General features: G+C 46.0%; 2 protein-coding genes across 2 annotated transcripts in view; both read right to left on the bottom strand.

Annotated features, from left to right (window-relative positions):
* Positions 1–5,151: 5,151 nt before the first annotated feature.
* LOC102893377 (keratin, type I cuticular Ha8) lies at positions 5,152–9,333 on the bottom strand. The gene is made up of 8 exons (XM_006924644.1): positions 9,168–9,333; positions 8,758–9,086; positions 8,491–8,573; positions 7,284–7,440; positions 6,754–6,915; positions 6,546–6,671; positions 5,844–6,064; positions 5,152–5,284 (listed from the first exon to the last, which is right to left on the bottom strand). Exons 1-8 carry the CDS (start codon positions 9,331–9,333, stop codon positions 5,152–5,154), a joined length of 1,377 nt encoding a protein of 458 aa, XP_006924706.1.
* Positions 9,334–21,102: 11,769 nt separating this feature from the next.
* Positions 21,103–23,267, bottom strand: part of KRT32 (keratin 32) — an 18,242-nt gene continuing 16,077 nt past the window's right edge. Inside the window, exon 7 of the mRNA XM_006925105.1 lies at positions 21,103–21,232. Coding sequence (XP_006925167.1) covers positions 21,103–21,232 — 130 coding nt within the window. The remainder of the gene's footprint in view (positions 21,233–23,267) is intronic.

Here is a 23,267-nt window from a genome sequence, read left to right as displayed (position 1 = left end):
ACGCTCTTTGTTAAATCCCTCTGTTACATCTCTGATCCTTCTGCTGCTGCTGTATCACCCTGGGCCTCAGGATTCTCTACGAAGGTTCTCTAGGCTTTTCTGCTCAGACTCTCCTGAACCATTTCTTTTCTGGGGTCTTGGTGCCTTTCTGGGTTACACATAGGGAAGGAATAAGAAACACCTTCTGCTCCTCAGTCCCAAACCTACCTGGGGTTTCTATTATCCCTCTGCCCTTGATCCTGCATCCCAGTCTAGGAGAAGGGAGCAGATAAGCAGAGGACCTACAAGCATCTCAATTATCTTCTCTTCCCCTCTTCTTCATCGCCTGATACCAACATGCCTTCATCTAACTGGAGGGCAGGACACTGTCCTTACTTATTTCAGACAAGTCCATGCTCTTGTCCACTCAGAACCTGGTCTTTCAAACCTCAAAAGACACTTCCCTACCTTCTGCAATGTCATCTCTTCCCCAAATCACTAAATGATGCTCAGGCTACAGAAGGGCCTTCTGGTACAAGGGAATACAATAAGGAGCATCCATTACTACATCAAAATATCCCCCACTTCGTTTAGACATGTATAGAAACTAACTTGTAGAGTAGGACTATCTGTATGCGATAGCCTTTTGTTATGTTTCGAGTTTTTACAGTATTTGTGTTCTACTTGTATAATTTTTGTAAGTTTTTTTTTTCAAGAGGCCTTCCTATGAACAAAAAAAAAATGTTTGATATTTTGTTAGAGCTTGAATACCCTTGGGTTCCATTTCCCCTTGCAGGAGTCTGTAACTTTTGTGCTAAACAGGTTGAGTTACAGATGCTGCTCAGAAGTCCCTTTGCCCTCCACACCCTCATCTTTGAGTGATGATGATTCCGGTTGATGATTTCTGTGGGGCATTGGACCAGGAACCATCTCCACTGTCCTGTGTCCCCATCAGCCTGTGGATGTCCCCACAATGTTATTCACCCACTACTCTGGGCTTCTCAGGGGACCATTTCCTGTGGGTGTTAAGCTAATAAAACTCTCACTGACCTTGCTGGTGATAGTCCTGGGGCACATGTGCATTAAATGGGAAGGAGAAAATACAACTGTGGGAACTCGGAGGGTAAATGATTTAGGAAGTTGGGAAAACGTAAACTTCTGCATATGTCATTGTAGAACTATTTATTTGGCCCACTTCACAAATTTGTGGAATAAAATTAGAGAAATATTGACAACTCTTGTTCCTTCTGCATGTAAAAACCTATCATTATATACCCTGATACTGAAACATTCTCAAGGTCAAGTCTATCCCTAAGAGTTCATATCTCTAAGCTTAAGAATTGCCTTCAGGGGGATGCTTCCTCCAGCTTCACCAGGTATTTGGTCAGTCCCTCTTCTCCACTCACATTGACTCCTTAGTTTACCTTGAATACAGCCTTCCTCGTTGTATCCTTTGTTGTTGGTTTACTTGGAAGACTCTTAGGAGCAGGGATTTTTGTCTTACTCCTTTTGTTTTGTTCATCTCTGTAATTCTCAGCACAGCACCTGACGTACAGGAAATGCTCCGTCGATGAAAACATGAAAGCAGTGACCAAATGAGCTTAGCTATGGAGCAAATCATACTCAGTATTACCCTCCACCATGCCTGGTGTATGGTCACGCTCAGTAAATGCGCACTGAATGAATGAAGCAATCAATCAATCGATGAAGAAACATAGTATGAAGCCAAACAGTAGAATGTTATGTCAATGACTTGTAAACCCTGGGGTTTTAAATCAAATCAACTCAGGACAAGATTTGTTTTCATTTAGGAGCATATTTACATGAAAAGTTCTACAGAGATTTCAAAAGTAGATCACAATGAATTATGTGTTTAACCCATGTCCCTTTGTGAAACAAATATGATTATTTAATGGCGAAACTAGCTGGACTGGTTTTACATCACTGGGAATAGCCTTCCTCTGCCAGTGAAATACGCTTCTCTCAAGAGTTACCCTCTCCCCCATCTCAGACGCTAGCATTGACCAGTGGAATGTTCAGCACAGACAAGACATTTAGAAGGATTTAGACAGCAATGAGCTGGAGGCAAACTAGCTGGTTCAGGGAAATGACTCATACGCTGTCTTAGGAGGTTTATACTAAATAAATCAAGGTGTAGGTCCTTTCCAAATTACACTATCAGTGACCATGAGTGTGAGAAACAGGAACATCCAAGGCTCACATTGCAGTACATCCTTTTAAAAAGCAGACTCTCTCTCTCTCTCTCTCTCTCTCTCTCTCTCTCTCTCCATCTCTCTCTCTCTCACACACACACACACACACACACACACACACACACACACAGAATAAACACTCAAGTGCTGTGATACGAAGAGAGTTGCTTTGCAGCCAGAGCAATCTAGGTCCTCGTTCTGACTCAGCCTTAGTCAAGTTGTTTAACTTCTGTGAACCTCAATGTTTCATGATTTAAAAGCAGTTACGATGTCTGCCCTATGAGAGCAAGAGAGAAGCATTCTGTTCTTGGAGAGAAGAGATGGCATTTAACACCAGGCAGGCCCAAACCATCACTATACAAAACTCCATTTAAAACTGTGCAGTTACTGTCAAATGTTTATTTTAACAATCAGAGAGGAAGAGAGCAAAGCAGACTCTGTGTAATGTAGAGTTCGCTGTTCACAGTGAGGAAGGAAATTCATCAGGCACAGAAGCAGGAGACTGGATTAAAGCAGGAGATGGGGCTTTCCTGAAAGGCAGTGCCCCTAAGGTGGGCACGCACTCAACGGGACCCATTTCATTCATTTCTTTTCTAGGAAAAAGTCAGCCTTGCAAAGGGAGCTTTCCAAAGCTCTCGGATCATGGGAAAAGAACCAAGCCAGTTTCTGGAAAGAACTTTCTGCCCCTTAACACAATCTAGTCAATCAATTTCAGACAAAATGGTGACTTAATATCATGAGCGGTTCTTCCAAAAGAATACCCCTCACCACCGGGCCCATCTTCAGCACGGGAAGCTATAGCCCCCAAAAGCAATGGACAGTTCCTTCCCCCATGAAAACAAGGCTGGCTTGAGCCATGCCAGCCTTTACTCTGACTTTGGTGGAAAGTGTCACTTCTCCATGTCTCCATGTTGCTTTTTATCTTATAAAGCCACAAGATAGGACATGCTATGAGGCTGAGATGAGCTATTTTTCCAACCAGCTTGTAACCATATTTAGAAATCAGAACTACAAAAAGACATAATCTGCATTCCCCCAAAATGAAGTTCTATAGGATTCATAGTGGCCTCGAGTTACTGAGTGTGCCTCATGGGACTAAAATAGGTTTACCCATCCCTTTAACCTGGTGGACCCAAAGCGGGAGAAGGAAACAAGACCACCCATAAAATTTGATCCCCTCTCCTTGGAAGAACTCAATGTAATGGAGTTGCTAAGAAGGCTCTGCCCCTCAAAACAAGGTTTTCTCATTGTTTGGACTAATGCAAATAGTCAAGTACAATTTGCCCTGGAAAGCAAGTTATTAAATGCATCAATTTGTTTCTGGTTGAATTTAACTGTTAGAGGAAATTAATTTTAGTTGCCTGGAAGAAAAGACCTGAAGCCATGAGTGAGTTTTGAACCTGATCAGTCTGGCTCAGCACCCACACTCCTGGTCATTATACGATACTGGCTCCAGATGAGGTTTTTGAGGTGCTTTGTCCTTTTCAGAGTGTTTTAATTTCTCACTTAGAATCCATGACAGATGTAGGATGTAAGTAGGAAAGATAATGTCATCTCCATTTAACAGCAGGAAAAAATGCTGAGGTTCAGGCATGTTAACTGATGATTCTCAAGCCCCATCACAAGTCAATAATAAAGTCAGGACCAGAAGCATTCATTCTTTCAACAGGTGTTTATTGAGCATCTACTCTGTGCGAGGCAGTGCGAGGCTCTGGGGAAGCAGAAGTAGACAGATGCTAATCCTGACTGAGCATTTTAATGAGATAAATAATAGACAAGTAAGCAACTTCAGCTGTTGAGAGATACTATGATGAAAATAAACAGGACATAAAGTGAAGAGGTTGTGGTTACCATAGATTGACGGTCAAGCAAGTAACATTTCAGATTAGACATAAATAACAACAAAGAGAAGGAAAAGCATTCCAGGGAAGAGGAAGAGGGACATGTCTCCTGGCATGTGTCCAAGAACGGAAAGGCCACTATGGTAAAGATGAGGAAGAGTAGGAGACGAGATGGATGCATAGACAGCAAACAAGTATAAATATTTTGAAAATACTGTAGTGAAATATTTTCCATCATTCTTATACCATCATGCCCAGTAGCTCTCTGTCTATTGAATCAATAACTTTTAATATTCCAGAAAAATGTTCTAGAAAAAATAAAGTCATTTTTCAAATTTTACTAAAAATTGGATGAAGAGAAGGGTATAGCAAGACAATAGTTGTGAGAGTCAGTATTTTATATAGAAAAGAAAGATTTCTTGATCTGAAAGTTCCCTTTACATCTCAAGAGCCACTCCTGGTCCTTTGTCAAAGGTAGAAACCCTAAGTGGAGAGAACTCGGATCTGATAGAGGCAAGTTCCCATCTAACCTTTAGAGAAGATAAAGCCAACTTCCTAGAGAGGGGGGCAGGAGGGAAAAAGAAAGAAAGTGGAAGAGAAAGTGATCAAATATGCAGTTTCTAGTGCCATATTCCCCTCTGGCACCATTATTCAAAGCTGGAGATGTTAGAAATAGTTAGAAACAGTAAATTTAAGGGAATCCTAAACAGTGAAATTTGTTCCCCAATTCCTTGGTCACCAACTAATCAATTGTAGCTGTTAAATTTCTCAGGTTAAAGTTGGTGTCCTTGAAATGCAAATGCAACTTCAAGGCATGCCCTAGACTCACCCCAACATACTTCTTCAACTTGATCCCATCCCTGAGTGTCTTTGGGGTAGATATTCTGAGACACCAGTGGTGGCTGGGATCCGGCCACTGAGTTATGGAGCACATCTAGGAAAATCGAGAGCTGGGAAGGAAGGCCCCCAATCAAGATTCCACTTTTCCTGGTATATTTGGATAGAACTACGCATGCAGAAAGTCAGCAATAGTTAGAAGGCAGATTTCCTAAATGTCTAAGGAGCATTTCTATTTGGGTATCCCCTCGCCTTAACCACCCCTACTGGTCCACAGGCATTCAGAACTGGTTTCCAGTGAAGGCTTCATGGGCTGAACCAGGCCCACAACTAGTGCGAGGGGCAGAGCTAGGACAAGGAGCACAGGGGGGAGGCACACTGGAGGTAGGCGTGGAGCACGGATTGCAAGGAAGCCTGCAGAGAGACAAAAAGGTGAGCAAAGTTAGGGATGGGGAATGAATGGGGGTCTCAGTGATGTGCGTGTGGAGCAAACCACAGGACGTGGACCCAACTAAAGCCCTGGCCATTTGACCCCCACTACTGTGCACCCTTAGGGTGAGACTGGGTAATCTCTAAAATTCTTCCAGAATTAAAGTTCTGTAGATGAGAGTCAGATTCTATCTCCCAAGATAGAAAATACCAGGAAGGATTTAAAAAAAAAAAAAAAGCAATTCCAAAATACCTGCTGGATCAAATCTATTTGAGGAATAGCCACATTTCTACTCTCATCAGTCAATGGCTATGCCAGGCAGCGCCACTGGACACCTGGCAAATGACAACAGCCTCCTCTGAATGGACAGTCCCTCCCTCTACACTCTGTCAACAATGCGGAGTGTGAGTGTGAGACAGACAATACATCACTCAGCAGGAGCGTAGAGAGCTGCGTGCTATGCAGACAGCACTTCCCTCACCCTGAGGAGCTTATGAGAATTGGGTAAATGGTGTGGCCAGGAATTGCCCAGGTCCCACATACTTGCAGTCCTCGCTCTCCAGAAGTTTTCGGTATGTGTCAATCTCGCCCTCCAGCCGGGCCCGGACATCCAGCAGCACCTGGTACTCCTGGTTCTGCCGCTCCAGGTCAGCTCGGATCTCAGACAGCTGCTCCTCCACGGTGCTGATCAGGCTCTGCATCTGGGCCAGCTCGGTGCCATAACGGGCCTCAGCCTCACACAGGGAGTTCTGCAGGCAGTCCTTCTGTGATGGGAAATAACGCGGTAAGGCACCAAAGAAACTGCTACATGCACCAAATCTTAGCAGTGATAACTATGGCCCAAAATGTCACAATATGGAAACTCACCAAGAACAGAAAGAATTTTAGGAACTCACACCGAGAGTTCTAGGTAAAACGAATTATAAACAAGAATTTTGCCAAAATAGCACTGACTCCAAAGCTTTAGTGGCTGCATATTATCTACAGCTCCAATAACTGACAAAAAGTTTCAAGTCAATAAATTTTTGTGCAATGAATGCCTAAGCTTCAATATTTTGTTTAAAGGGGGAGGTTCACTTTTTAAGTTATATTTCTGATTTCAGCTGACCCTGACAATAAATATTTTAAAAGAAATTGACAATCGATAGGTAGGCAGGTGAGAGGAGAGAGAACTCCAAAATAAAATGCTACCAGGCCACAGACTGAGGCACCGGCAGTGCGGTGAGGGGGAAGCAGGACCCGTACCAGGTTGTGCTGGGCTTGGCGCTCCACCTCCAGGGCGTTCACCGTGCACCTCAGCTCCAGGATCTCCGACTGGCAGCACTGCAGCTCCTCGGAGCAGGACGTGGCCTGCAGGCTGATGCCCTCAGACTGAAGCACAAGTGCACAGAGACACGATCACTTCCCGGCCAGATGGAAGCTGGACTCCCCACGCTCTGCAGCACCGCCTCACCTGAGCTTCGAACCACTGCTCCACATCGCGGCGGTTGGTCTCCACCATGGCCTCGTACTGGCACCGCATCGTCTCCAGCACACTGTTCAGGTCCACGGTGGGCTCAGTGTCCAGCTCGATCCGGAGCCTGTCCCCCAGCTGGCGCCTCAGGGTGTTCACTTCCTGCGGGGACAGAAGGACCCAAACCCTAAGTGAGGAAAGGGCTTTGCACAGAGCAGACAGCACCTGAACCCCTCTCCCGACGAGCACACTGAGGGGCAAACCCACACACATGCTGATGTGAAAGGTCTGGCCAGGGTCCAGCGGGAAGAGCCCCTCTGAGACCTTCCCGAACTCACAGGGCCAATCTTTAGAGAAGAGACTCTCACTCGGCCACATCCCACAGAGTCACCCCGACTCTCAGACCCAGATCAACCGATTATCCTGAGGCCAACCAGGCCCAGGTTCTGATCCAAGAGCCACACAGGGTGGGAAGGGCTTACTCTCTGCCCAGCGCCCTCCCCTGTGAGTCTGCAGCCACGGGACCACACCTGCTCATGGTCGCTCTTGAGGCAGAGCTGCTCCTCCTTCAGGGACTCCTGCTGGGCCTCCAGGTCAGCCTTGGCCAGGCTCATGTCATCCAGGAGCTTGTGCATCCCGCACATGTCCGCCTCCACCAGCAGGCGCAGGGCGTGCTCACTCTCATGCCTGCCATCACGGGACATGCAGGGTCAACAGATGCCAAGGAGAGCCCCTCTCAGCTGCCCCAGGTCCCCCCCTTCTTTACCACCTTCAATCCTCATTTGTTCACTGTGCCCCGTGCTCTGGCTCAGAGATGAATTAGACACAGCCCCTCCTCTCAAAGGGCTCATTGTCTAGTGAAGGCCAAGATGCTGAGTCTGCCAACCCCCTTCCCTCCTGGGCCTTTTATACCCCATCCCAGGTGGGTGTTGGCTCAGTACTTTGCCCACGCTGCCTTTATTATTGTACATTGAAGCAACTATGGTTCAGAAAGACTGAATACCATGTATCTAAGGACCCAGTATGGGACTCACCACATTGTAGGGACTGTCCATTAACTAGGATAAGCAACAACCAGCAGCCTCGATTTGTTCCCTTATTCCTTGTGTTGGGCTATTTGTTCATCTCTCACCTTTATTTAGTGGAAATGTCTGGTAGCTGGGGGCTCCATAGCTAAATCTGGACCCTGACCCATCTCTACATGTCCCTTCCAACTTATACATAAACTATAGTGGCCATCCTTGCTCTGTTTATTCTCGAAATTACTTTATTCTGCTCTCGGTTAATGAATTCAGGCAGCCTTATTTCTATTTTAGGGACATAAATGAAGAAGGGCTAATACTAGGCTGTACCATACACACTTGACTTAATGGTGTTTTTTCCTCTACTTTCTATTAGTGTTTTTTTCCGATCACTGTCTTTTTTTAAATAAATTTATTTATTTAACTTAGTTTCAAGTATACAGTACATTGGTTAGACATCTATATTGTTCGTAAAACGATTCCCCCAATTTCTCCCTCCTTCCCCTGACCCTCCACTTAGCCATCATATTAATGCTAACTACATTCCCTGTGCCATGCTCTTCATCTGTTAGCTTTGGGTGTAATAATTTCTTTTAAATTTGGGGCATTTAAGAAAGAAGAAACAGAACAGCAATTATCTCATTCAACAAGTATTTGGGCGTTGGGACTTAGGGTGAAGGAAAAAGTCACTCTGAGCCCTCTTGACTCTACTTACTTGATTCTAAAGTCATCGGCAGCCAGCTTGGCGTTGTCGATTTGGCTAATCAGCCTGGCGTTCTCCGCCTTGCTGCACAGGATCTGAGGAAAACCAGCACAGTTCACACACACACACATCATACTCCAGCCTCAGCCCTACCTGTGGTGTCTACACTCCTGCTCGGGAGAACCCAAGACCCCAAAGTCTTTGAGCCTTCGGTGGTTTTGGCCTGCCACACCCCTGCTCCCGCAGACCCGGCGTATCCCGGGCTGCCCCAGACCTCACCTTCTGCTGGAGCTCCTCGATGCTCCGGAAGTAGCTCTGGTAGTCCGGGCACACGGTGGACTCGTGGCATTTGCTCCACTCTCGGATCTTGGTCTCCAGCTCCGCGTTGTCTCGCTCCAGCTGGCGCACCTTCTCCAGGTAGTTGGCCAGGCGGTCGTTCAGGAACTGCATGGTCTCCTTCTCGTGGCCATTCAGGCTGCCTTCACCGTAGGTCCCACAGATTCCGATGTTGCCGGGAACGTGGCAGGTCCCTGGCAAGGGGCACGCGGTGTTGCAGCTGGGGGGCAGACAGAGGCTGGGTCGGCCCAGAGGGGTCGTCCCCACACGGACTCGGTTGGCGTGTGCCACGGTGGTGTGGCAGCGGGGGGGCAGACAGAGGCTGGGTCGGCCCAGAGGGGTCGTCCCCACACGGACTCGGTTGGCGTGTGCCACGGTGGCCAAGAGGCCCGGGGAGGCAGGCTTGACCTCTGCCCCAGGCTGGCTCCCAATATCGATGGAGGAGATACAGAAGTTTCTTTCTCCAGGAGTCGTGATGCTGCCCAGCGATGGGGAGGAGCTGACGTAGAAGGAAGTCATGCTGTGGGCTGAGGCTGCACAAGAGGTTCAGAGTGCTGGGAAGGCCAAGACACTGAGTCTGCCAACCCCCTTCCCTCCTAGGCCTTTTATACCCCATCCCAGGCGGGTGTTGGCTCAGCGCTTTGCCCTTGCTGCCTTGATTCTCGACCTGTTGTTATATCGTCATCCTGTTACTCAGCTGTTGAGTTTACCATTAAGGGTTTCTCACCTCATTAAAGGAATGTGGATGAATCTGAGGTGCCTCTTGGCTCTTTGATATCAGGTTGTCTGTTGCTGAGAGGTCAGAAGCTTTTATTATTTTTCAAAGAACAAAAGTTCTCTTAGCCATCAAGTGTTTATACCTTGACTGGGGTTGACCTCCTTGTTGATTTGCCCACTCTAAAGGCATGACCATTCCTGTTGGTCACTGGAGTAGCAGGAGAGACAACCCCCTATGACTGTAGTGGCATCCCTGGGTTAAAACTCAGCCAGCCTTCCCTATAGTGGTTCTTGGTTAGCAGATGTTATGGTTTTGGTTATTAAGAAGTTCTGTGTTTTTCTTTTCTTCAGTTGTTTGCCTTTCAGACTCACTTGAGAGGCAGTAAGACTTTGGTAAGTCTGTTCATTCAACATACATCTCCTAGCATATCCTATATGCCAGGTACAGTGCCACACACCTGATGTACAGTCCATCAGGAAGCAACTTGGGTGGGTAGCCATGGGTGTCTTGTATGAGGGTGACCCTGATAACTATGCCGAATCTGGACCAAGAAAGGTGAGCTCAAGGGTCCAGAAACAAACAAAAATGAACAATAATCTTTTTGAAAGTCAAATAAGGACTTGGCCATGAAACTCAAAGGATATTGAGTTTTCAGAGCCATTGTGGGTCCTCTTCCTGCCTTACTTCCTTGATTCTAAAGACTGTTATCAAGCACCTACAGTATGTGTTAGGGGATTGATTGGTGACTTTGTTTAATCCCTCTTATCATCTTACAAAGGATACATTATTACCTTAACTTTATAAAGAAAGAAAGGAACGGGCATTGAGGGCCAGAGACATGAAATCATTTTCCTAAGATCAACCTATTATACAGTAGCAAAGCCTCATCTCAGTATCAGTTTCTTTCAACTCCAGAGCCTATTCTTATTTTCCTCACCTTGACCACCACCCCAGCCCCCACTCTGCCCCCAAAACAGAGCAACTGTGCCATTGCCAGAACTAAGAAGGCTTTAAAGGCCTACAAACTGGAAGGCTTTAAAGGCCTACAAGAAGTTGCAATTAAGAAATAAAACAAGAACCCAACGTTCTATATTATTCCTCTTTGTGTATCAGAAAACACAGATGTTGGAGTACTAAAGCAATAGGTCAGGATTTCTCCAAGGACCATGCAGGACAATGCCCAGGAGAAAGTTCTATTATACTACGTCTCGTACCATACTACCTCTTGGTACCAGGGAACCAAGATAACTAACTGGTAAGGTCCCAAAAGTTTTCTCTCAAAATTTGCGGCAGGAAGTAGAAAGACCCCTAAGACTGAACAAAATCTAATGTCAAGTAAGACGTTCCCCCAAAGTGGTTACAACTAGGTCTCTGAGCAAATGAATATTTGCCAGTGCTCTGAGCATTGCACAAAAGCTGAACAGACATCTCTACAGGGACCAGCTATGTATATGTGAAACATAAGCTATTAGAGTTCTATCAAGAAGAAATGCATAATTTGAGAATTTGGTCCAGATAGGGTTTTCAAGAAAAGGTAACTAGTGGTCAGCTCTGACCTAGGATTACTTGGAGCTCATCAATGAATAACTCTTTACAGACACTATCATTAGAAGACATTACCAGGCCAAGTCATCCCATCCTTCAGAGGCTTCTGGGTACAATCTGCATAGGTTATATCTTCAAACAGTGCTTTCCTCATCATACAGCAACAAGCTTCTCTGTAAACCAAAGAACTTGACTTGTAAAGTTATTTCTTTTGACTTGCAAAATAGAATCCATCTTTTGACTTTATTCTCCAGCTCAATTCATTTCATTAGCTAAAACCCATGATTTCTTCCATCTCAAAATAAATAACACTTGTTACTTTATAACATCACTGCTGAAGCTTTATATGTTTGGATGATGCTTCTCTCTACTAAAGCTCAGTGATGGTCCTGGCTTGGGCTTCTACTGAGGATGCTGTTTTGCATAATGACTCTGATGTTGCCCGTCTCTTTGTAAAGTCGCTTGGTTCCGCTGATTTGCATTTTTCTCAAAGGAGGTGAGTATGGGGTGAGGATCTTTGCCCTCATATCTAAAACAACCTTCTTCCCTAATCCTTTAAACAGAGTCCCTGTGGCCCTTGATGATCAAATATGAGCCAGGTTCAGTGAGGTGAAGTGGCGAAGATAGAGTGAGAGATGGGAGCCTTCAGCCCTCCTTCGCTCGCCTGTGTGCACAACGTTCTCTGCAATGATTCCGATTTTAGGAATACCAATCTCCAGAGGTGGGCAGTCTACTGGAGATGGACGTTGGAGCTGTGGTCTTGGGATGCTATTTTCAAACCTGATGTTGCTACCTGTGGGTGTATCTCAACCAGTGGGAGAGAAAAGTGTGGAGTTTCAGACTAGCACCTGGAAATTGCACCTAACCCACAGCTTACCTCTTCTATGCTGCAGAAAGATGCATGGGAGCATCCAAAGCTTTGTGTCCTGCATGGCAACATCACCCATCACATACTGCACCATTGCAGTATGAAAACACAGATGCAAAGATTGGAGACAACTCCTGTGTGTAGAGCCTCCTACTGCATGTCTCCTAGGTGTACACAACTCTCGAGGCTTTGACAAATGGAAAAGGCACCTTTCCTATTCAAATTAGATAGGATTTTACCATCTGATTTCTTAGATCTATAAAGTTTTATTTACTTATCAACGTTATTTTTCCACCTACCGTGACATACTAGATACTAGAAGTGGATCTATAAAAGATACAGCACCTGCCTTAGAGCGGGAGAGAGATTTGTGACAAAGCTCCACATTGGGCCTATGAGGATGGTGCCACATTCACTCTGAGGTTACCATCTTTCTTCTCATTATCCTGTCAGTGACCCAGGAGCAGATCAAGTTGACACTAGTTGTTCTTTGCAATTGTCTAGAAAAACCACTCCTGTTTTTTCTTTACTCTTAACACTCACAATACTTCAGACACCAGATTTATGGGTTTTTACACACCGAGCAATTCTCTATGACACCAACTGGATTTCCTATAATTCTGACATTATCTACCCATGTCAGATCCCACAAGGCAAGGGCTTAGTCCCACAAAACTGTCTCCACTTTAGACACCAATTGCAATTCCCAGGTTGTCACCTGTACTTCTGAATTTCTGGCTATAAATTAGGGTTCCCACAACCCCATCCTAGGTTTTGATAATTTAGTAGTATGGCTCACAGAACTCAGGAAAGCATTTACTTACATTAGCTTGTTTATTTAAAAGGATATAATAAAAGATACAGATAAACAGCCAGATGAAGAGACATAGAGGACAAGATATGTAGGAAGGCGCTGGAATTTTTATGGAGGTTTCAACAGGTAGGCATGATCGATCATTAACTCAGTCTCTAGTCCCTTTCCCCTTCCTGGAGGATGGGGGCAAGGTAGAAAGTTCCAAGCATCTACTATACCTTGGTCTTTCTGGTGACCAGCCCCCATTTAGGAGCCCACCAAGGGTAGCCTCCTTAGAACAAAAGACACTCCTATCACCTAGGAAATTCCAAGGGATTTAGGAGCTCTGAGTCAGGAACCGGGGTCAAAGAACAAATACTATAACAAAAGATGCTCCTAGTGTTCTTATCACTTAGGAAATTACAAAAGGAATTAAGAGTTCTGTGTCAGGAACTAGGGACAAAGGCCAACATACACATTTTCAATAATTTCACAGCAACGGAAGTAGAAAAAAAGGAAATCCCAATTTCCGAGCTGCCTGACCTCAATCAGGTTACTTAACCTTTAAAAGCATCCATGTTCTCCTATCCACATTTACGATCAGATTTACATACCAGGTGTGTGGAACACCCAACATAATGCTCAGCACAGAGTAAGCACCTAATAAATGCCAGCTCCCTTCTTGACTTCAGGGTCTTCAACCATCACCATCACCCCCTTTAAAAAGCTTAGTGTTTTCAGAAAAACAAAATGGCTTTATAATATATGAATGTATGCTCACTTTTTGGTTCAATATAGTCCCACTTATTTATTTTTTATTTTGTTGTTTGTGTTTTAAGTGTCATATCCAAAAAATCATTGCCAAGACCATGTCAAGGAGCTTTTTTCCCTATGTTTTCTTCTAGTTTTATGGTTTCAGTCTTATATTTAAGTCTATGATGGAACAGGCTGAGCTCTGTGACAGCACAAACTTGGGTAGGGTTCTATACTTCATTCTGCTAAAGGTCCATGTGGAAAGGGAGAGATGGTGCTACCTTGGTCGGTTTGGGCAGCAGTGAGGCTTGCACAGGAACCCCAGCCTGCATGGGCATGCAAGTGACCCTGCGCCTGATGCACTCGACCTCTCTTTGCCTCCTGATCCACTTCCTCATAGGCCTCCATGCCATAGTTAAGTGGCCCCAAGTCACAGCTCAGCAGCTAATCAGCTCTGTGACTTCAGGCTCAGCTTCTAATTTCTTCAAACTTAAAAGCTTCTCATCTATAAAATAGGAATAGTGATTCTGTCTGCCTCATAAAATCATTGTTAGGATTGAGGGCAACCAAGCATCAATGCTCAGCAAAGCTTCTGACAGTAAACTCTCAATGAAGGTGCACTTTATTTCTAGATGCAATAGAAATAATAATATTCACCTCGAAGGGTATCGAAAGGGTTTGAATGAATAATGAATGTGAAAATTCCCAGCCCAGCCTTGACGTCTAGTAAAATCAAGGGAGAGATCAGAAATGTCCAGATTACTGCTCACACTGGCAGTAAATGAAAGGGAGACTGGCGGAAACAGCCACACAGAGAGACTGATGAATCCCCCTGAATACCAGCACTGAATACTAAGTAAATGTGATTAACTTTTTTTCCTTAAATGAAGTTAGATATTTCATCCTTCTCATCATCTTGTACAGATTAGGGACTCCAAAGCAGAACAGAACGATGAAAACGCCATAAGAGATGTTTAAATGTGGGTCGAGGTGGCCGAAACCCCTCCGCATGGGGTTAGCCTCTAGAAAGGCTTCCAGGAGGTGGTGGCATCTCCCTTAGATATTTCATCCTTCTCATCATCTTGTACAGAAAGGCTTCCAGGAGGTGGTGGCATCTCACCTGGGTTGTGAAGCCCAGCTAGAATTTGGAAATGCAAACATGAGAAAGAGAACATTACTCCTCTGAGCCAATATTTGGAGCAGGGGAAGGGGACAAAGCGGTTTGCCGGAAGCACAGGATGCATGAATTATATTAAAGAGGCGAGCTGCAAAAAGAAGTGAAGATTAGGACGTAGCAGCCTTGAATGCCATGCTAGAGGGTAAAGGCTTCACTCTGGAGGCGGTGTCTGCTCCACAGGGCCCAGCACAGTGACTCACTGACAGCTGATGCTCACAAGTCCTTAAATAAGGCGGATCTGGATTGTGAAGAAATAAACTCATATCCTGATCCCATATCCTAGTCTTCTCATCACAGTCATCAGCAGTGGTGCTTGTTGGATGGAACTGGGGATAAGACCAAATGGTAGAGCCTCTGACACCAAAGTTTATTTCTGGCATCTGCAATTCATTTCCATGAACATGTGTGGAATGTTATATCCTAGGCAACCCCTCCATTCTTCCTATACCAGTACTCACCCTTCTTCCGCTGCCATTGACGCCAGAGATCCAGGCCTCTCCTTACCTTTTGTGGCAGCTCTTTAATGGTCTCAAAGTGTGAGCAGTAATTGGAGCACACGTTGGGGAGCTGCCATTTGTTCCGCTGCTGGATCTCAGCCCCCAGCTCCCGATTCCCCTGCTCCAGTTGCTATGCCTTCTGCAGGTAGTTGACCAGGTGGTCATTTAGGAACTGCCTGGTCTCCTTCTCGCTGCCATTGAGGAGCTTTCCCTGAATCAGCTCTAGGTGCCTATGTTGGTAGGGAAGTGGTTGGTCCCTGGCAGAGGACAAGTCGGGTGACTGCTGGAAGGGCCAGGCTGGACTGGCCATGAACCACAGGGGAGATGGCAATGAGATTGGCTGCTCTTTTTCAGGTGGGGCCCAGTGCGATGCTGGAGACTGGGCAGCCACTGGGCACAGAGCTTGAAGAGCAAGGGTGTCTGCTACAGCTAGAAGCCATGGTCCTAGAAAGCTGAATTACAGATTGGTTACCATGGCCGAGTGCCAAAGTGTGAGAGTACTTCCTTGCCCAGACCTTTTATCCACCCATCTAGGGCAAATGTACAATCCTCAAGTTTCCCACATGACATCCTCATGCCCACAGGCATCAGAACAACCAGTAGTCAGTTATTCAGTCTTTGTTAGTAGCTCCCTACCTCATAAAAGAGACAGGTAACTGCCTTTGGACTCCTTGTTACTGCCCTCTGTTGCTAAAAGGATGTTTCATGTTATCTCGTTAAAGACACCCCATGTTGAAGTTCAGCTCTGCTCCCTGAGTGACCATCTGGCGTCTCTCTGGAGTGGCACAGTCTCTAAGATACAGGGGTCCTCTCAAAGAGGTAGCATGGAGGCCTCCGTGTCAGGACCAGAGCCCTGGCATAGAATGAGAGACCAGGCATAGAATGAAGAGGTGCTAAGGTGATCGAACACAACTTAAAGAGCTAATTCAACCCCTTCCTTCTTCAGTCAGAGACAAGAGAGGGGCCGTGAGCGCCTCAGGGACACAGAGCAGGTCAGCCAGACAGGCGGCCGGGACCAGGCCCCGCACTCCTAACTCTCCTAACTCCAGCACATCCTCTTTCCTCTGCATCAAACTTTTTCTATTAAAAGGCCAAATGGTAAATATTTTAGGCTCTGCAGGCCATACGGTCTCTTTGCTCTACAGTTGCTCAACTCTGCCCTTGCGGCACAGAGCAGGCACAGACCACATGGAAAAGAATGGGCATGGCTGTGTTCCAGTAGAATTTATTGACCAAAACAGACAGCAGCTGGATTTAACCTGTAAGCAGTAGTTTGCCGACCGCTGCTCTCCAGAGCATGATGAATGAGGCCTAAAAATTGGATCCCTCAGAGCTTGTGGGGAGAGCTTTAGTCTGCCGTGGAGCCAGAGGGCTTGGGCAGAGAGAGGGCACCACCCAGATGGACTCCAGAACTGGACTTTGGGCCTCAGATGCTGGACCCTCCACTTTACCGAGGCATTTAGACGAAGACTGGAAGTCCGTCCAGATGTTCTATAACCTCGGAGCAAAGCAAAGCTGCCCCCCGCGTTATTGTGTTGTTGCTGCTGCTATTGCTACTATTTCTGAAACTTGAGCTTCAGTTGACTCCGAAAAGTGACTCGGCTGCCAAAATCATTGGGGAAAATCAGAAGACAAGAGGGACTTATGGCTAAAGCAGTTTTCCTTAACCAACATTAATTGAGCCCTTACAACGTGCCAGCATCATGATAGGCATTTCAGATGCAGTCTAGCCCAACGACTCTGGGTAGGAAGTAGAATTATGCCCATTTCCAAAAGCAAGGAGGAGACTGAGATGCACAGAGGTTAGGGGATCTGCCAAAATCACCGCACGTTGGCAGTAGGATTGGGATTTTAGCCCAGGTTTTCTGAAGCCAACGCCACTGATAGTCTCATTATGGCAAGACGCTTACGAGTGTGTTTGGTTACTTCTTTATGGCTAAGAGACAGGACTATGTGGAAGTAAACTTACCTTGACCAATTGTTCAAAAAGATCATATCAAGTGATCTTAGGAGCTTCCTCTTTAGCAAAATTGAGGTCATTGCACTCATGTGCTAAAATTTATGAAACCCCAAAAGAAAATTGTTTTATTGTTAACGATTTCCCCAGTTATCGCCTGGCATACACTTTTTTGATCATATCGTAAAAGTGTCCCCTTTATAATAGGGAGGGAAAGATCCATTCAGTGCAATTCAGTCCACACTCTGCCCCCTCCCTCAGTCACTCCTGGGCCTTTCTCTCCAGGAGCCCTTGCCCTCTGGCCAGGCTTCATGCAGGCAGCTCTGCCCAGTGGGTCCTCACTCCCCACCCAGAAGGGGGCCTCGCTCTCTGGCAGCGAGGTGCAAGCAAAAGTCCCAGACTCCTTAATGGCCTCAGGGAAAATTGTGTCCATGAAACATAGGTCTTTTCTTTCCCAATCCCACTGTGGGAGAATCCTGCTACCTGTGGGAGTTTCTCCCAAACATCAAATATGTCAGAAGTTTTATTACTTTACCATAGCCCTGCCTAAGTTTTCCCATAAACCGGAGTTAATTAAAGTTAATTGATATGAGGACACAGTTTCTCTGAGAATCCCCGTGTACGTAGCACTGGGTCCAGGAGAAATATGCCCTGGTGCTGGTGGGCATATTTCCCTAAGTCGATACTCAGGGCTTCCTCACTCATCAGGGAAGTGAGATGAGCTAAGCAGGAAGACAGCTGCAAGGTCTCTAGCTTGAAAGTACCATCCAAATACAGAGGATGGTGGCCATCCATGTCCAGCAGGGGGCAGCACTCCAGGCCCCGGGGCTGTGGGGGTTGGTCTCATATAAAAAGCTTTAACCGGCATTTGGGTGATCAGACAGGTCTTGGCAAGTCGGAGTGACACGCAGATGTGGGAACATGAACCAGATTGGACTGGACAATATTGTGCTGGGGGAAAAGGAGCCTGCAGAAGTCCCCGTAGGGTCTAGGGGCTTAAACTCCCGGCCGGCTACTCTTGTGTGATTGCTCCTGCTCTGGCCACAGCCTGAGTGAGACTTGTGCTCTTACTCAGTCAAATGCTCAAAGGATATGGAGATTCTGCTGGTTGTTATTTAAAGGGGAACTGCACTCCCAGGAAAGAGTTTCAGAATCTCAGAAAAAAAAGTCTCTATTTTTAGGGACATGAGAGAAGGGATTTTAGAGGAAATATTTATTAGCTTGAAAGAATAATAAACCTCAGTGCTTAGAGAAAGCATAATAAGCTCAGAGAGACCCGCTAGGCTTGGCGTCGGAACACTTGGCTTCAGTTTCCACCTGTTGGTTCTGCATCTGTGAGCATATCTTTCCATCAATCTGGGCCTTAGACTCCCTGTCTGTAAGTGGAAGAGGCTGGGCCAGATCATCTGTAAGGCTCCTCATGATTCCGACAGTGCCATTCAATAGGACTTTCTACAATAATGGAATATTCCCTGTGTGCACTGTCTATATGGTACGCCCAGCCACATGTAGGTATTAAGCACTGGAAATATGTGCAACTGAGGAACTGAATTTTTTTATTAAATTTCATTTAATTAAAAATTAAATAGCCACATGTAGTGAGCAGCTGTCATACTGGACAGAACAGGCCTAGGATTCTAGAACCGAAGACTTGGTTCTGTTCAATCTATTACATTTCTTAAGCTAAGCACATTTTAGACAAATCTTGCACAGGGATTGCAATCGAGAAGGACTGTCGGTTTACATTCAGTTACTAGAACGTCCAGTTAGCCAGAAGCCCCCCTGCCTTGGCATTCCAGCTCATTGAAATTTTACCCACCCACCCCACCCGCAACCAGGAACCACAGCTGGCTAAGCAGTGTGCTTGTATCTCCTGTCAGGATCATGATCCTGTCTGCCAAGCACGCATGTGGGATCACGTCCGGAGATCCCCAGGCAGCTTCAGGATCCAATCCATTTCTCATCGTTTCTTGGCAAGTCCGGAGGGCAGATCCTTAACTGAAACATCACCTCAGCTCATTAAGAAAGAACCGTGTGTTTGGAGGGTGAGGTTCAGAAAGATGTTCAAGATTCCTGTTGCCAGCTCACTCCTCTTTATCAGCCATGGCCAACCATTGCCAGGTTGGGTCCTTCACTGAGTTCTTCAAGATGGTCCCTTATTTTTCCATTTCCACTGTCATTGGCTTAGCTGAGACCCCCTTAGCTTCTTCCATACACTATTCATCAGCTTTCTCCCTGCCTCTCAGCCATCCTGTTTACACTCCTTTGTAAAACTTTCTAAAATACCATGCCAGTCATGTCATCCCTGGGCTCAAATCCTGCAACAGCCCTCCCACTGCCTTCCGGAAAAAGTCCAAGCTCTTTGTGGATTAACCAAGGCCCCCCATGATGTGATACTTTTCTACTTTTCAGCTTTTTTCCCACCAGTCTTTCACAGGAACCTGCTGCTCCAGCCTGCAGGCCACTCAAGGCCCCCGAGGTATGACTTCTGTTTTCCTGCAGAATCCCACATACCTATACCTCTCTTTTGCTCTGTAGACAGCCTATTAGACCTTCCAGGTCCATCTCAAAGGCCACCAGCTAAATAAAGCCTTTTCTGCTCTCCCCAAGCTAGTACTTTCTCCCAGTCTTTGTCAGTATGTAATCCTTCTAGGTAGGAATTTGGCAGTGTAGTGCAGTGGTTAGAATAATGCTGTCGTAGAAGCCTCTAGACCTGGGTCCAAATCTTCATCCTTGCATGCAACTTTGGGCAACTGACTAAACCATTCTCTGAACCTCAGTTTCCCATCTCTAAGATGGACATGACTCCTACCTTCCAAGGTGGTCATGAAACTGGATAAGTTAATTTATGTAATGTGCTCGACAATATACCAAGTGCATCACAAGTGCTCAGTAAGTGGTAGTAATGGTTACTCTTATTATTTTATTATTATTATTATTATTATTATTATTATTATTATTATGGAGGAAGGAGTGAGGCCTTATACACACTGGTCTTAGCTCCCTTTCTAACTAGAAATATCTGGATTTTTGGTATTCTCCTGCACCCAGGTGTAATCTGCAAATAGTGAGAACTCAAAATATGAATTAATTGAGCATCTCTGGGTCCTGAAGGCCTATATTTGAGTCCTGGGTCCACCACTTACTATATGACCTTGAGTAAGTTTCTTAACCTGAGTCTCAGTTTCCTCATTTATAAAGTAGAGAAAATAATGGTACCTTTTTCATAGATTGTTACAAGGATTAAATAGAGCATTAACAAGGTATCTAGGGGGCTACCAGCCCATGAGATAGAACCTACACCTCCCAGGCAATTAGTGAAGACTTTATAAATGAATGATCCCATTGTACCAGCTATAATGAGGTTTAGGGGTGGGGTTATCACAGTATTATTCTCACTTACAGTTGTTTGGCCTAGGTTTCTGGCACAAGTATCTCCTTCCTCTCTTTATGCTTTTATTACTTGGCTCTGAACTAATTGCTTAGTTTTAACTGGTTTCTGGCATGTGGACCTTTTGACGAATGCCTCGCAAGCCTCTATGGAAGTGGAGGGACATAAAAGCAAATACAGAATTTGGCTACATTCCTCTCAATGCCAACTGAGCTGCAGAATTGGCTGGTGGATAGCATCGTAAGTGACAAATAGAGAAAGACATGTTTGCAGGGCCACTGAATGAGGCTTTATTTGCCAGGATGGAGAACACATGCTCTTGAGGCAGCAGAGAACCAGAAATATCAGCAAAGAAAGCAATTAGCCCATGGAAATGAGAGGCCATTTCTAAGAAATGGAGCATAAGGCTCCCCCTGCAGTATCCGAGAATCTTGCCGACAGATTGCCCACCCCTGGCACCGCTCAGTCTTCCTTGCTGGCCACGGCTGGTCTCGCTCTCTCGATGGCCACTGAACCTTGGTCAGGTGGCCTGAGTAGATACCAGCTGCCCGCCTCTGGTCCCTCCAGGATTCCCTGGTGCTGAGGGACTTCAGTAGCGGCCTGGGGGGCAGGGCACGCAAGGTACACAGGCAGCGCGGGGCACACAGACTGTGCAGGGCACACTGGGAGAGGGCACACAATGTGGACATGAGTTTGTGGAGCATGGATTACAGGGCAATCTGCAGAAGAAAGGTACATGGGGGTTTAGAAAGAAGCCTGAGTGGACAGCAAATTCATCCGGTTCTGCCCCCAATGGCTCCCAAATTCACCCACTGCGCACCCTCTCATTCTCCACTCACTTCCCTAGTCCCAACTTCCATCGTCTTCATCTGTGCAATCCCAGGGGCCCCGTAACTGGTCTCCCAACCCCATTCTTGCTCCTCCTAACCATCATTAACATGATGGCCAGAGTGATCTTCTACAAACACAAATCTAATCGTGCCTCTTCCCTGCCTAAGACCTTCAGTGGCTCCCATTAGTACTCAGGATAAAGAGTACTAATGTCATATCCTCCTTGAAGCCCCCCTAGATCTCTCTGTGTGAAATCTCCCTATGGTACTATGTACTTCCTTCCAGAGTGATTTGTGATTATTCCATCATGATCTCTCTCTCCACTGGGCAGTAAGGTCAACAGCCATGGATGTGTACCCACCTGCATACCTAGTCTAGAGCAGGCATTTAATAAGAATGTGTTGAAAAAGATGAATTAATCAATTAATACAGAAGGAATACATGGTAAAAGGAAAATGAATAATCTCAGAGACTGATAGGTGTGGGCTCAAAACCAGAAACAACACACTGGATATTGGATGGATACCAAGTAGCCCAGAGACTAGACAGGCAGTCTGAGGACCGCAGCCAGTCTGAAATGTGTTTCATTTGGCTGGCATTATATTTGTTTTTGATATGTTGAAAATGCTTAAAATTCAGGAGAATTTAATATTTTTAAAAAAATCCAGACACCTGGCTTCCCTTGAGCAATCAAAAGCACCAGTTTCATGTGACAGAAATGGCTCTGAGGAGGCAGCACGACCCTCACTGGACCAGGCCCAGCTCCCTGGTTCTCCACAGTCCCCTATGACCCACATCATTCATGTGTATTAACAGCCTGGTCCTTGACAAACATTTGACTTTGCAACTCTTGCTCTGGAGGACACGACTCTAAATGACAGAGAAGCAAGCCTGAATGTAGAATAAGAAACTACCTATAACAGTGATCAGCCCACCAGATGTCTCAGCCCAGAGGTATCCTTCGCAGAGACAGCCACCGAGTCATGCTGATTCTATCTGTGCAGCAGCTGGAGGCTGATGCTGCCACTGCCCTGATTCAGACCCTCCCCGATGCTTATTACCTAGACCCTGACCAAGGCCTCCTGAAGCATGTCCCTGCCCGGTCCCTCCGCCATCTACTCAGCCCTTCTTGCCTTCACCTGTGTCATCTTTGTGAGGAGCAGCTTTGAGCACTCGCTGACTTGGTCAAGCAATGTTTACTGCACATACTATATGCCAAGAGCAGGTGATAAAAATATTTTATATTGTCTCTGAGCTCCAAGTATTTACCTTCTAGTGGGGGGAGATAGGCAATTAAGCAAATTCTATCATTTTCTCCTCAAAAAAAAGCAAGGTCTCTCAATTGCCCATAAAAAAAAGGCCTCCCTCCCCAGTGTGGTTGGTCTTCATGGTTCTCCATGAACGGAGCTCGGCTGACCTTTCCTGTCCTTGCTGCTCCAGCTCATCTCGTGAAGCTCTCCCTATTGTTCTCACAAGTGCTGAAAAACGTCCCCGCCAGTATGCTTTCCGTTTGCCTGTCTGCCTCCCTAAATGGATGGAAACAACTTGAGAGTGAATGCCTTGTCATCATCCATCCTGATGATCCCCCTGGCACCTGGCACACACTGGGCACTTGGAAGAAGTTTGTTGGCTTGGACTATAACAGAATGATCTCCAATGGGCTGGGTTTGGAGATGGCAGCATGATACTTGCCTGACTTTCTTTAGATCATACAAGCTTCCTAATTGCTTTTTAATTATGACAGTGTCCTACCTTATGAGTAGATCCAGTTGCTTCTTATGGCCTCCCCCAACCCTCCCACACATCTCCCTGTACAGCCTCAGCCTCAGCCGGGTTCACGTACTTGCAGTCCTCACTCTCCAGCAGGCCTCGGTACGTGCTGATCTCACACTCCAACCGGGCCCGGACATCCAGCAACACCTA

This window comes from Pteropus alecto, unplaced genomic scaffold, assembly GCF_000325575.1.
Source record: "Pteropus alecto unplaced genomic scaffold, ASM32557v1 scaffold98, whole genome shotgun sequence".
Lineage (NCBI taxonomy): Eukaryota > Metazoa > Chordata > Mammalia > Chiroptera > Pteropodidae > Pteropus > Pteropus alecto.
The sequence above is the reverse complement of the archived record's forward strand: the minus strand, read 5'-3'. Positions and strand labels throughout refer to the sequence as shown.